Source organism: Centruroides sculpturatus, unplaced genomic scaffold (assembly GCF_000671375.1).
Source record: "Centruroides sculpturatus isolate CEXI.00-Female unplaced genomic scaffold, Cexi_2.0 scaffold1918, whole genome shotgun sequence".
NCBI classification, from domain to species: Eukaryota; Metazoa; Arthropoda; class Arachnida; order Scorpiones; family Buthidae; genus Centruroides; species Centruroides sculpturatus.
Genome location: NW_019386040.1, coordinates 40536 through 54167, shown reverse-complemented (window position 1 = coordinate 54167; position 13632 = coordinate 40536). Strand labels below are relative to the sequence as shown.

At 27.9% G+C, this 13632-nt stretch overlaps 1 protein-coding gene and 1 long non-coding RNA gene across 2 annotated transcripts in view; one reads left to right on the top strand and one right to left on the bottom strand.

The window, feature by feature from the left end:
* LOC111613270 (switch-associated protein 70-like) overlaps nt 1-8240 on the top strand; it is a 31059-nt gene extending 22819 nt beyond the window's left edge. The window contains exons 6-8 of the mRNA XM_023354620.1: nt 1757-1902; nt 6286-6484; nt 7945-8240. Of these exons, the coding sequence (XP_023210388.1) occupies nt 1757-1902; nt 6286-6484; nt 7945-8148 (549 nt within the window). The 3' untranslated portion in view covers nt 8149-8240. The remainder of the gene's footprint in view (nt 1-1756; nt 1903-6285; nt 6485-7944) is intronic.
* LOC111613271 overlaps nt 3391-13632 on the bottom strand; it is a 25616-nt gene continuing 15374 nt past the window's right edge. The window contains exon 3 of the long non-coding RNA XR_002754747.1: nt 3391-3872. This is a non-coding gene — a long non-coding RNA (uncharacterized LOC111613271). The remainder of the gene's footprint in view (nt 3873-13632) is intronic.

The following is a 13632-nucleotide window of genomic DNA, read 5'->3' as shown; positions in this document are numbered from 1 at the left end:
GTAATACACAATTATCCGTGCATGAGAAAAATGGTAAAATGGTATTTAAAAAAAAGTGTTTTTTCGTATGATGGATATTACACTACATAATGCTTGTGTTTTATATCGACAACATATATAAAAATCAAGAAATGATATTTTTTTTCTTGTGTGTCTGTTATCAGAGAAGTGATAGAGAAGAATCACACAAGCAGACATCCAGCCTGCCATGGTCAACCATCACGTGAAAATCCATTACGTTTAACCGAATGGCATTTTCCCAGTTTTATGCCACCAACAGAAAAAAAGAAACATCCATCCAGAGTATGTAAAGTATGTTCGGCAAACAAAAAGTGTGCAGAATCATGTTATCAGGGTGTATAATGTAATGTTCCACTATGTGTTGTTCCTTGTTTTGAGATACATCACACTAAAAAACTAACTTCTGAAATGAAATTTTTTTATTTTACATTCCCTGATATGTCTATTTTGTGTGTGAAAAATATAAAATAATTTGGAATGATAAAATAGCCACAATTATTAATTTTCTAAAACGTGTGATCATGTTAGGCTTAACAGCGAAAAAATTGAACATGGAGTGACATGCGGCAGAGAAAATAATTAACATCGAATAGGTTAATGGTTTGAATCAGTCATCTTGAATTTATTTATTTAAGTAATTAATTCTATTTAATATGATCAAATACATAATTTAAGACATAATCTATGCTTTGATAGCAGCATTTCTTTTTTCTTCATTTTATTATATTGATTTAGAACTAAGTTTTAAAAATTATATACTATTTAACTTTACAAATTTTATATATTACCTGAAAATCACAAATTATGATTTTGAATTTTTGAAGTTAAATAAAAAAAATACTTAATCAATGTAGCTTACTATTTAAATTGTAGAAACAATATTAAGGAATTGATTGATCCAAAAATTTTTTAATAAGAATTGGAGTTTATTTAAACTCGGGAAAAATTTGTTATAATTTGAGATAGAAATTCCAAAAATTTTTTTTCTGTTTTGATGATATATTACATTTAAAACATGAAATATATTTAACATACTTTTTTGAATTTTTACTTTAGGTGCAGAATTATTGATACAAGAATTGCAGTCTTAGATCAATATCAATTTGACAATCTGAATTCTGAAAATTTATTAAATATTTATTGAAGTAATATGTTAACTTCAAACTATCTTGAAAAATGGTCAAATAGTAGATTTTAGAATTATTTTTGTGTGGTCTAATAAGTCTTCAAAATTATCATAAACAGATAAAATTTTAATAGGTTACATAAATAAGTAAAATTTTTCTTTATTATTCTTGTAATTAATAGAAGGGACAGTATTGAAAATAAAAAAAAATTTGACGGGAATAATAACAAGAACAATCATCTGTTAAATTTTAAATTTATTTAGATCAGAATGCAGCAAATTACAATCAAAAGATACATTTTTCCAAAACTAGCATTGTATATCCTGCCAAATGCCTGTCTCTAGTTGTCTCTACTATAGTGTGTGATTTATCAAAATATCATATTAATCATAATTTTTCCTAACTTATTATTTATTGAGAAATTAATTATAAAGTTAAAATTTGTAACAATATAAATTTTTTTAAACTGTTATTCTGTAATATTTAACAGTATATCTGAAAACTATGCTTTTAGAGTCTTTATGCCAATTAAAAAATATTATAAATCCATTATTTAAAGTTCTTTAGAAACTGCATGAAACTTATTTAATTAAAATATTAACCTGCAGGCTAGAGCAAAAGCTGAAGCTCTCCTGAAAGAAGAAAGTCATAAAAGAAAAGAGTTAGAAGAAGCAAAAAAACAATATGAGAAACTTTTAGAAGAAGAAAGACAGGCCAAAAGAGACGAAGAGATTGTTCGTACTCTCCAGTCTAGGTAATTCTGAAATATTACTTTCATTTGCATATTCTAATTTTTTGAAATAATATTAAAATACTTTGTGTGTAGAGATTATTTTTGGGAGGAAATATGTTAAAAAGATTAGTGTAATATACAATGATAAATGATAGTGCAATACTTTAAAACACCAATGTATATATATTTGCTAAATTTGGTATTAATGATTACAATAACTTACAACGTTGGTTCAACATTTCAAAGCCATTATTTTATCATATTGTTGCATCATCTGCTAATATGAATGAAAAACCACTCATTTCAATGTCAGCTATGCTGTGTGAGCTAGGGTTTCCAACATTTGCCAACTACTCATGTGGAGGATTGCCCACCCCCAAAAAAAACAAACAAACAGTCACAATGTTATATTTATTCAACAATTATATCAGTATAATAAGTATATATATGTGGAAAATATAATGATAAATGTATATATATATATACATATATTACAGTTAACAGTCCAACATTATTTTATATAGTAACTATAATTATAATGCTTCTTATTTCTTAACATTATATATTTTTTTCTGATTTTGCTGCTTGCAATAATTTTTTTTGGCCGTATTGAAATAAATGAGCTGCGAAGCTTTTCATTCTTATGTCGAAATTAATTTGAATGCCTAACTCTCATTCTACTTCTATTATTTCTCCAAGCAGATTCCATTACAGAAAAAATTTTTTCCACAAATGACAATTTTTTCCACAACTTACAGGTACCCTTTGAAATCAAACAAATTGTTGGTAAAGTTCTGTCACATCAAGGGTTTTAAAAATAGACTCCCATATTTTTTCTGTTAACTCCTCATTTCAAAGTATTTCTAAATTGTTATTTTGAATTAATATTAATGTCATATAGAATATCTTCATTAACTTTTACATTTAAAATTGAAGCAATTTTTAGAATATCTGCAAACTAAAGATCATATTTTTTTTATATTTAATGCTGTGAAGCTTTTTATAGGACTGTTTTCAAAATCGTAATATTTGTGGATCTAAGTTAAAGCATGATCATAAACTTCTCTTGCATCCAAAATAAATTTCTTTTGTTGACTACCACTAAAGTTTTTAAAATAATTTTAAACTGTGCATCCAAAAAAGTTATCTTTCAGCCGACATTCAAGTTCAGTTTTCAATGAATTAGTGACATCGTGTAATTCAGTGGACATAATATATTTTTCTAAAGTTAAAATTGATTCACACACAAAATTCAGGAAACATGAAATAAAGTATAAATACAACTTGGAGGAGTTTTCATATCATCCTCTAATTATTTGGCATTTTATAGATATGCTAGAAAATGAAAGGCATTGCATTCCTCTTTTCCCTGGTTTAAAAAATACTGCTTAATTGCAGGCCATGCTAATAATAATCAATTTACAGCCTTTGATAAACTGAGCCATCTCATTGGAACATTTCTGATAATTTGTAAAAACTATTTGAAAAAAATTCATAACAAGATTTTGATTCTCTTATGGCTGTTGTGCTACATGAAAGTTCAGAATATATTTTATTCACAAGTGTTTCTGTATCAAATTCTGGTGGTAATTTTTTACAAGCAAATGTAGCTGCATTGTAAATAACATGACAAACAATTTGCCTTTAACGTATATGCATTTAACTTACATAATTTTTGAAAAACAGAATTGTTCTTTCCATAATTAACTGAGGCATTGTCGGCTGAATAAGATGTAACATATTCAATTGTAAGGCCATTCTCTTTTAGACACACTGTTATTTTGTTAGATATCACTTCAGATGACTTATAATAGTCGGTGTAAATATCTAAAATTTTATGTTTTATACCATGCTTTGATACCTCACATTTGTTAGCCAGTTGTCATTGAATTTTGTCCAGTAATGTTTTATTTTCTTTTTCTTCACTTCATCACTTATATTATTCTTGTTATTGTCAGACATTTTGGGGGTAGTAATTGGATTCTTGGAAACTGAAAAAAAGAATATATATATATATATATATAATTTGGTAATAGGAGTGAATTCGGGGTGAGGCAATTCTNAGACATTTTGGGGGTAGTAATTGGATTCTTGGAAACTGAAAAAAAAGAATATATATATATATATAAATTTGGTAATAGGAGTGAATTCGGGGTGAGGCAATTCTGATTGGTCAATTTATTAATTAATTGACCAACCAGAATTAACAAAAATTAACAAAAAAACAGAATTAACAAAAAAATGGGGTCAGACATTGGCTGCCCTAAATGACGCGTTGCCAACTTAACTCCTTACGAAGATTGTGGGCAGGTCTGATATTCACAAACTGATTTTAAGTTTAATATTAAAAGAGTAATAAGTAAAACATTGATATTATTAGTAAATCTGGAGACTGCATAAATGTTGCCAAAACTGGAGTCTCCAGGCAGAAATGACAGTTGGTTACCCTAGTTTGAGCTTATCAGTGTTGTGTCAACAATTAATCATAGAGTATGATGATGTGCAAGTTGATGCCTAGAAAGAAGAGAGGCATTAAAGTTTTGCATTCTGAAGTTTTTTATTCTGGATACCAAATGTGCTTGCAATATTTAACATAGGGGTTGATGCTTTTGGGGTTTTTCATTATTAAAATTATGTTATTCACTTATTAAAATTTTTCTTTGACGTATGCTTTTAATGGTGAATAAAAGAAAGTATTATTTTTAAACTGATATTGACTTAAGAATATTAACAGCTTTTTAAATTTAAGATATAAGGTATGCATAAAATACACTAGTCAGTTTATAAATTTCCAATATTTTAAATAAACAAAGCTTCTTTATCAGGGCTGGCCAAACCTTGTCATGACAGGAGTCCATATATCACCTAACAGAAATTCAAGACATATTCTCTATTGTAACTATTTTATATAATGGATATGTATTCCTGTATATTTAATTACAATAATTAAATATGAGGGAGACATAGGGTCTAGAAGAGCAGTGTGCAACTTGTGAACCACAGTTTGCCCAGTGTGATTCTATACAGTGCAGAGTATTATGTTTTTGTTGATTCTTTTTGCTCTGTCTGCACCAAGAGGGTCTTTTTAATCATACCTACCATGGGTGTTTGGCCAGTCAATAAGGGGCTCAGCTGGGTGGTAAGGTAAGACCATAATGTATCCAGGACAGATCACCCCCTGAAAAATTTCTAAGGTTTTCTTCAATCACCTGGATTTGACCCTGGTAGGCTGATGACACTTTGATCATCCAGCTATCAAAAATTTTATTTTAAAAGATACCCTATTTTCTTTATTGTGTCTTTTGTGATAATTATTTTTGATGTTCTGTGACTTTATACTTTTTTGTTTAATAAAAATTTAAAAAGGGTGTTTCAAAACTATATATATGTCAGAAACGTAAAGGCAGATATAGGGGACCTAAATAAGCAATTTTGTATAGGAATCTGGGTGTGAAAATACAGCGAGAGGGCACTGTTGAGTTTGGCGGATGAAAGCGCTTTGCTGGCTTGAATCGTCGTTCCCCGCATGGATTTTGAGCAACATGCATCGTTACACCAATGCAGAGCTTGCTGACATGCATTTCATGTATGGGGCTGCGCAAGGAAGTGGAGATGCTCAAAGGATGTACAGTACATGGAGCAATTTCCATGCACAACTCCCAATCAAGATGCTTGAATATTCAGTGATCTGGCAGATTCCTACCTGGAAATCACTCTATATACATCCTTTGGGCAGCAGCTCCATTTTCTTGCACAGCCCCATACATGAAATGCATGTCAGCAAGCTCTGCATTGGTGTAACAATGCATGTTGCTCAAAATCCATGCGGGGAACGACGATTCAAGCCAGCAAAGCGCTTTAATCTGCCAAACTCAACAGTGCCCTCTCGCTGTATTTCCACATCCACATTCCTATACGAAATCTGCATATTTAGGTCCCCTCTACCTGGTTTACATTTCTGACATAGTAAAATATTTCTGCTTCATATTTTTAAATATACTGCTGGTACTCACTTAAGAAATGGACTGTAATTTAGCATAACAAACATCTCCAGCAAATAGCTGGTGAATTTATTTAATAATTTACAAAAAGTATATAATGACAACACATACATTCAAGGTTCAGCCTTGAATTAGCTTGTAATAAAATCACTGCATCAGGCAGAAAGACAAAAGATGTTCTCCTGACAAACGCTACAACCATTTGTAAAAAGCACACAGAGAGAGAGCACCTCTCTGTAATTTTATATTAAAGAAAAAATTTAAATTATTTTTGCTGGACCGAACATATACATTTGTGTTTTACCTTATTAATTCTGAAATATGACAAATAATAGTCTAATTAAACTTTTTTCTAATTATATAATGTAGAGAATTTGATTATATATATATTTAATTCTTAAAGGATGTTGTTAGAAGAATGGGATAAAAGGGAACAATTAGAATTTCAAAGGGCTGAGCAAGAAAAATTGTTGAAAGAAGAACAAGAAAGAAGAAAGGAATTGGAGTTGCAAAAAGCTGCTCAAATAAAAACAGTTTTTCAATTATCTGAAAAATTAAGTAATCTAGAAAATGAAAAGTGCCAACTTCACAATACATTAAAGGTAAAATACAATTATATATTTAACATTTTAAAATATTAAAATTTGATTACTACAGTTTGTCATTATAGTTATATTTTGTTCATTTGAAATATTCTAGAAATTTGATTTCATCAAATTTAAACTAAATACTATAAATTTCATTAATAACAGATTAGTCAAAGCAATCATTACTCAATGTAGTATTAACTTAATCGATCAATCATTTCTTTTTATTATTATTTGTCAGAATAATAAAAAATCTAATTTTTAAAACTTCTTTATGAAAATATTAGAATGTTAATTTACATATTATAAATCATAAATGTTTAGAAATGTGCCTTAAGAATGAATTATTGTAAAGTAATATTATATAGATTATAAACTTTCCAATACACAAAAACATACCAATTTTTTATTTTGTGTTTATGTATAATATATTTGCTTATATATATATATAGTTATATATCATTTAAATTTTTATATTAATCTTCTTATCCATATTCTTTTAATGTCATTTACAAACTAACACTAATTGTTGAATGCTAATCTATATAAATTTTACACTAAATTTTGACTATTTTTGTGAGTCTAATCAATTTCCTATTTGAAATAGATTAGAATCCTTTCAAACAAAGTACCTTTGCATTTTCAGTTATAATATGATATAATGCATGTTTTGAATGATCTAAGTTAGTAATCTTCCAAACTACAGGCAGGATCTGACCTGTTGAATTCACACAACATTTTAATGTTTTTATGATAAATAAATATAATCAGTATATGAAAAAGCTATTTAATTAATTAATTAAACTATTTATATAATACGCAAATAAATCATTTGTGTATCAGTTTAAGTTATAGATAATAAAAGGATAATAATTTGTTTTATAACAACACTAACGACTTATGAATGAATATATTTTTGTAGTCTTCCTTGTCCATATGGCTTGATGAAACTGCCAAAACTACTTCAAAAATTTTGTGCACAAAATTTTTGAACAGATCAGTTTTGTGACAGCTATTATTCATCATTTTCCTTCAACATAGTCCTTCTCATTATTCACGCTTTCTCAGATTTAAGGTCTTGTACAAATTTCTGTTGAATAGAAAATCTAGAATACTATAAAAATAAACACTAACCAGTTTTGAAGTATTTATGATCCAGAAAGGCTATAAAAACTAATTTAAAAATTCACTAAATTCATTTTAATGTCTCTCTTATTTTAAGTGTCTTCATGTTTTGTCCCCTGCTGAAATGTAATGTGTCTTAGTGTTAGCAAATTCATATGCATATACATACCATGAAGGATGAATGCATGTAATGAAAGCATACTATGTACAGATCTGCACAAAATTGATAATTTGAATGAATTTTAAATAGATAAAATAAAAATTGTTTATAATATAACATCATACAAAAACTGTCCTTTAAAAAAATATTTACTTATGTATATTAAAAATGCTTTATTTTTATTTAACAGAAAACTAAGGAAAAGCTGGTTATGTCTAATTGTAGTAGTCAAACTTTACAGAGGAATCCGAAAAATAAATCAACCGTGCCTCTTCAGAGGGCCCGATCAGTAGATTTGAGTTGCTGTTCTAAATTGAGCACTTGGAGTTGTCAGCCAGACAGAAATTCTTTTGATAATAACTGTATTAACATACACCGTGAAGAAAATATTTAGTTTTGAATCTTAAGTAATCTTTTGTTTGTTTTAATTAGAATATAAAGTGAAGTAGTAATTAAATTTATATATATATTTTTTAATTAATGAAAAGTGCTATAGTTTTTTTTTTGTAAAGTTCATAACTGAATTGAAAGTTTAATATATGTTTTACATTTTTGTCTAAGATTATTGTAATGCCATTTTATTTTATGATGAATCTCAATCATTTAGTCTTATAAATTAAATATATGTACTGTACAAATTAAGAACAACAATATTTTTCATAACTTTTTATATAACAAATCTCATCTTTATTTTCAGATACTTTTTACAAAAAAATGCAATATACATGTTAATTTTTTGTTAAAAATGTTTTTCTTTAACTAATTAGTCTCTTCTATATTATTATTAATTTTTTACTACTTTATAAATTAATTATAATTAATTGAAATCTTTGTTTGATTTATCAAATCAAACATTGCATTTATCATCATGTTACAGCAATTTAACTTTGTAGCAAATTGTGGTAGTCATAAATGAAATTTATAACTTTTTGTGTGTGCAGTAAACTGTCAATTTATATAGCAGACCCCAATTTAATGGACTTTTGAGCTAACAGATTCAAAAATTGTCTTGCAGGAAAAATTTAAGTTTGTTTTTGTTCATAAATACAGCATTCCAAAATATTGGAGATATTATTTCCATACGGATGCAAGTGTAGAAAATACGAACATTGCTAAAAGGCAATATTCTTTCTAGTTAATATTGTCAGTTTTTGTGTAAAGTTCTTTAATGACTTGTAAAGTATGCAAAATGCATTTATATCCATGATCTCTTCATCTCAGATTTCAGAATTTTTAAATTTACTAATACTTCATAACTGTTTTTTGTGCTGTGTATGCTGTGACAACTGAGATTCTTTAAAATGGAATATGATGATTTTTTATTCCAACATTGCAAAATGTAGCAGGTCAGATTCCTAACATTGTAGTTTGTTTAGAGTTCTTGAATTCAACTCTCAGGATAAATGTGCTACCAGCACTTTTCTAAATCATTACTTTTTAAAATTTCCTACAGTAAAATAATTAGCCACGTTTGAACACATTTCTCTGTACGAATTAGTCGTATTATGTTCAAATCCATCGGCACGATTGGCTTTTGTAGCTTTTTTTCAGTGGTTGAGATTAAATAAGGCCCTTGTGTGAATCCTTGTACAGATTATGACGAAAATCCATTTTCATCATTTGATAACATACACTTCACAAAAACTAGTGGTCCTACCAATATATTTTTGCATGGTTACAACAAATCAATGGGCAGGATTGGAATCTTTCTTTCATTTTTTTCTAGTTTTGTCATCTTCAAATAGTATCGCTGCTTCATCTTCTGAAAAATTGGCCATTACTATAATACTGTACTTAACATAATAATTATTGTAAACAGTTAAAAAGAATTTTAATAATTAAATAAGGCTACAACATCAACAGCAGTCTTGCTGTGTAATTGTGGAGATGTTATTTTGCAATCATGTGACATAATCATACTTTATGTCCATTTGGAACTACAGTAGAAAGGCAGTGGTGCATTATAGGTTTATGGGGGCCCAGGCAAATTTGAATTAGAGGCTCCATGTACAGTGTTGACTTCAAACATTTTTCTTTGGGGGAGTATTTTCTTAAAAGATTGGTTTGGGAGCTCTGGCAATTGCCCTTTTTGCCCACGAGGTAGCACGTCACTGTAGAAACAATATATGTTCGTTTGTAAACAAAACACATAACTTAAGAGGATATTTTTCTTATTATATGGGCCTATTTGACTCAAACTTTTTACATAAGCAATACAGCTTGCAATGAGTAATAATATGGCATTAGTTGAAATATCACAAATTTGATGGTCATGTCCATTTGGAAATAAGGTGCTCAATTTATAATTTTTATTTGTACGTATGTTCAAATGTTTGTTATTAATGTGATTTTAAAATTTGATTTAATGGACTTTTTCCTTTAATTAGTCCATTAAATTGAGGGTTTATTGTATTGCTTTCAGAACATTCATGTATAGCTCAGAATAAGTCAAATCATACAAAATTTGGATGTGCCAAAAAGCTATAAATAAATTTATGATTTAATAAAATATCATTATTAAAAATGGAAACAAATGTAATTTTTTATCGATATTTTAAAAAATTACATTTTTACATAACATAAGTAATCTGAATATACAATAAATCTTATACAAAGTAAACAAAGCTATAATTTTTAATTAAAATTGGCAAAGTAAACATCTCTTGTCTATGAATAAAATAATCATTGATATTAGAAAAGAATTCAATTCATTGGATTATGTAATAAGTTTGCTTGAATTTTGTAATTTATGTATTCTTGTGAACATTTAATCAAATTACTTATTTTGAATAGGAATTACAATTTAGTTTAAACTCCATTATTAAATTTAAAAAAAAACAAAACATTTTTGCAGCAATAATACCACCAAAAATATGGTAGTTAACTTTATGAGAATACAAATGAAATCGTCAAAAGTTTTTGAAATGTTTCTATAATGTAAGTTTTTGTCTCTAACATAATAAATGTAATTTTAAAATTATTCTTGAACAAGGAACATTTTCATTTGCTGGCTGTCCAATGGAAACCAGCAAATTCTTGGATACCAAGTTGTGTACTTCATTAATAAGATTTTTTTTTATAAAACCTAAAGTATTTATTACACAATCCAATAAAAAAATTCTTTTTCTGATATTCTTGTATAATTAAATTCATTCCATATATATTTTTATAATTACCAAAAGCAATTAATATACAACCTTTTATATCTTATTCCAATACAAAACTTTAAATTTGTTATAAACATTTTTTTAGTCATGTACTGTATATATAATATATATATATATGTTTAATATAAGAAAATAAAATATAACTATGCATTAATCAGATATTATACAAATGAATTTAATATTATTATTATTTACATTTAAATTTAGAATAAATCTTTATTTTATAATGAATATGATGATTGAAATTTGCTCATATTGTTGCCAAAATAGTTTTTTTTTTTGCCAAATATTAACTAATTTTTGTATAATGTATATTAAAATATTTTTTTAAAAATGAGAAAAAACATTGTATACGAATTTTGTACGTAGAAATGTTTGTAATAATGGAAAAAATAAACAAGCACTTCTAAATTATTGTTCTTTTTATTTTTTTTTTTGTGCTGTTTGAGAGTGATGAGAAACAATCCAAATTTACTCAAATTTTTTAAGCACTTTCAAGCAACCAAACCCACTGTCACAGGGCAAATGACTTAGCTACTCAAACGTAGTTAGTTCACTTGTGTCTATTGACAATGCGATTGGTTGCTTGAAACTGTTGTTAGAGCAAACCCCAATAAAACTGAATTTTCATTATTGCCGTTTGAGAGAACTGCATTTGAGTACATCCTATCCAGAGTAATTCTAACACTAACTGGTAGACATGCATGCATAAGTTTTAGAATGGAAATTTATTAGTTGTTTGAATTGGAAAAACAATGAATTCAATCTATTAGATGGGATATTTTTTTCTAAACTCTTCACCTTATGGGCACCGAGGCCCTTTTTTAAAAATACTTAGCACGAAGTGGCCAAGACGGACCACACGTGAAAAATTCTTGGAGTTGCTATCCCGATTTGATCCCGATCTCCAGAGCAGTAGAGTGATGTCTTAGTAGAACCTCTCGACTAGTTCCCTCAGTAATCTGAATGAATAAATAAATCCCGGTAGACTTCCTCACAATGAAAGTGAAGAGATTGGATCATGACATATATTTTTCCCTCAAAAAGCACTTTAAAAAGTATTTGGCATAAATTATTTTAAGTTAAAAAAATCTATGAGGAATATAATACCAAAGCCTATGATTTGGAAAAAGCGAGAGAAAAATAATAAAATCCATAATTAGAAGCAAATATTTTAAATTATTCCATTTTTTATATCAATTAAGGAGATGTTTACATAAATATAAAAAAGAGGTAAAACTAAATAAATTGTTTAACTATTCCTAATGAAAAGAAAAAATGGATGGATAATTTAATTGTTAATAATTCAAATATGCATATCCCAAAGTGTGTAAAACAATTTCTGAATTTAAGATTAGATTTTAATCTACCTATTACAATAGACTTAATGGCTAATATCGATAAAAGTATAAAAGATTTACCGATTAAAAAAGAAAAGAAAGCTAATTTAATAGGAACGGTCATTCAAAGCACTAAAAAAAAATTACCAAAAAAATAAATATAAGATGATATTAACAGGTTTCCTACGCACCTGGAAAGTCAGGGATTTTCATTAGTGTTTGGAAAAGGTCAGGGAATTTGTCGAAAATTGTCAAAAAGTCAGGGAATTTGTCTCCTTAACTGCATTGTTGATCTTGTTTGCTGAATATGGATGACCAATCACAGCCATCTGCAGGCGGCAAGAAGTAACGCTGCAATCTTTAAAACCCGAGATAACTCGGGCAAGTTCCATAGCGTTACATAAAACTCGGGCATTTGGGCCCTCCGAAAAAATTTTTGTTTGTTTTTTGGATGTTGTCTCCAAATTTTTTCCCGCGCGAAAATATTTTATCGCGATTTTAATATACCTTTAATGACGCACGATTAACGCTTAATTGTTTTTTAATGGGAGTTTTTTTATCAAATTTCATTCATCGTTCTAAAGTAGTAGTGCACGGATTTTACTTCGATAAAGTTATTTAAAGCTAGTTTCTGATGTCAAAAACGACCTCCAATAGTTTTTTAATTTTTTTAAATTAATATATTTTATTATATATACGTTTAATTAAGTCGGGGGGTCGGAAATCGCAATAAAAAAACGTAATTTTTGAAAAATATTTAAAAATATACAGCCAGCTAGTATTCACTCTACTTTAAACCCTTCTCCTCCCGAGACTTCTATGAGAATGTCCCGGGAAATCCCAACACCAGCTGTTCTCCAGGTCATCCAGCTGTAAACACAATGACTCATCGGTGTCAGATTTCACAGAAAGGCGAGACAATGGAAAATAAAGTTTGAAGCTTTTTCTTCAAAATTAACGCATTTCTTTCGTTTTTTCCCCAGTTTTAAATATTTTTTATGTTTAATTACATTAATATTAAAAATTAGTGGGTAGCAAGGGAGTTAATTAATAACAGGATAAACTACTTTTATGTAATAGTGTTTAATTTTTAATTTTAGTAATTCAGCGATTATAAAAAAATGAAATTGTTTATTAGAATAAAAAATAACTAATTAAAAATTTGTTTGCAAACTTTTAAAAGTTGAAATCGTAATTTATTAGAATGTTCACTTCAAAATAGCTAAACAGATCAGTAAAAATCTGTAATTTAATCGTTTTTCAGTTTAAAACATAAAAAATTATAAATAGTTACCCGACGTTTACAGTAAAATACTGGCGCTGACTTGTTGTTGGCACAAGCTTTTTATATTTGTTGTTACGATTTTCCTT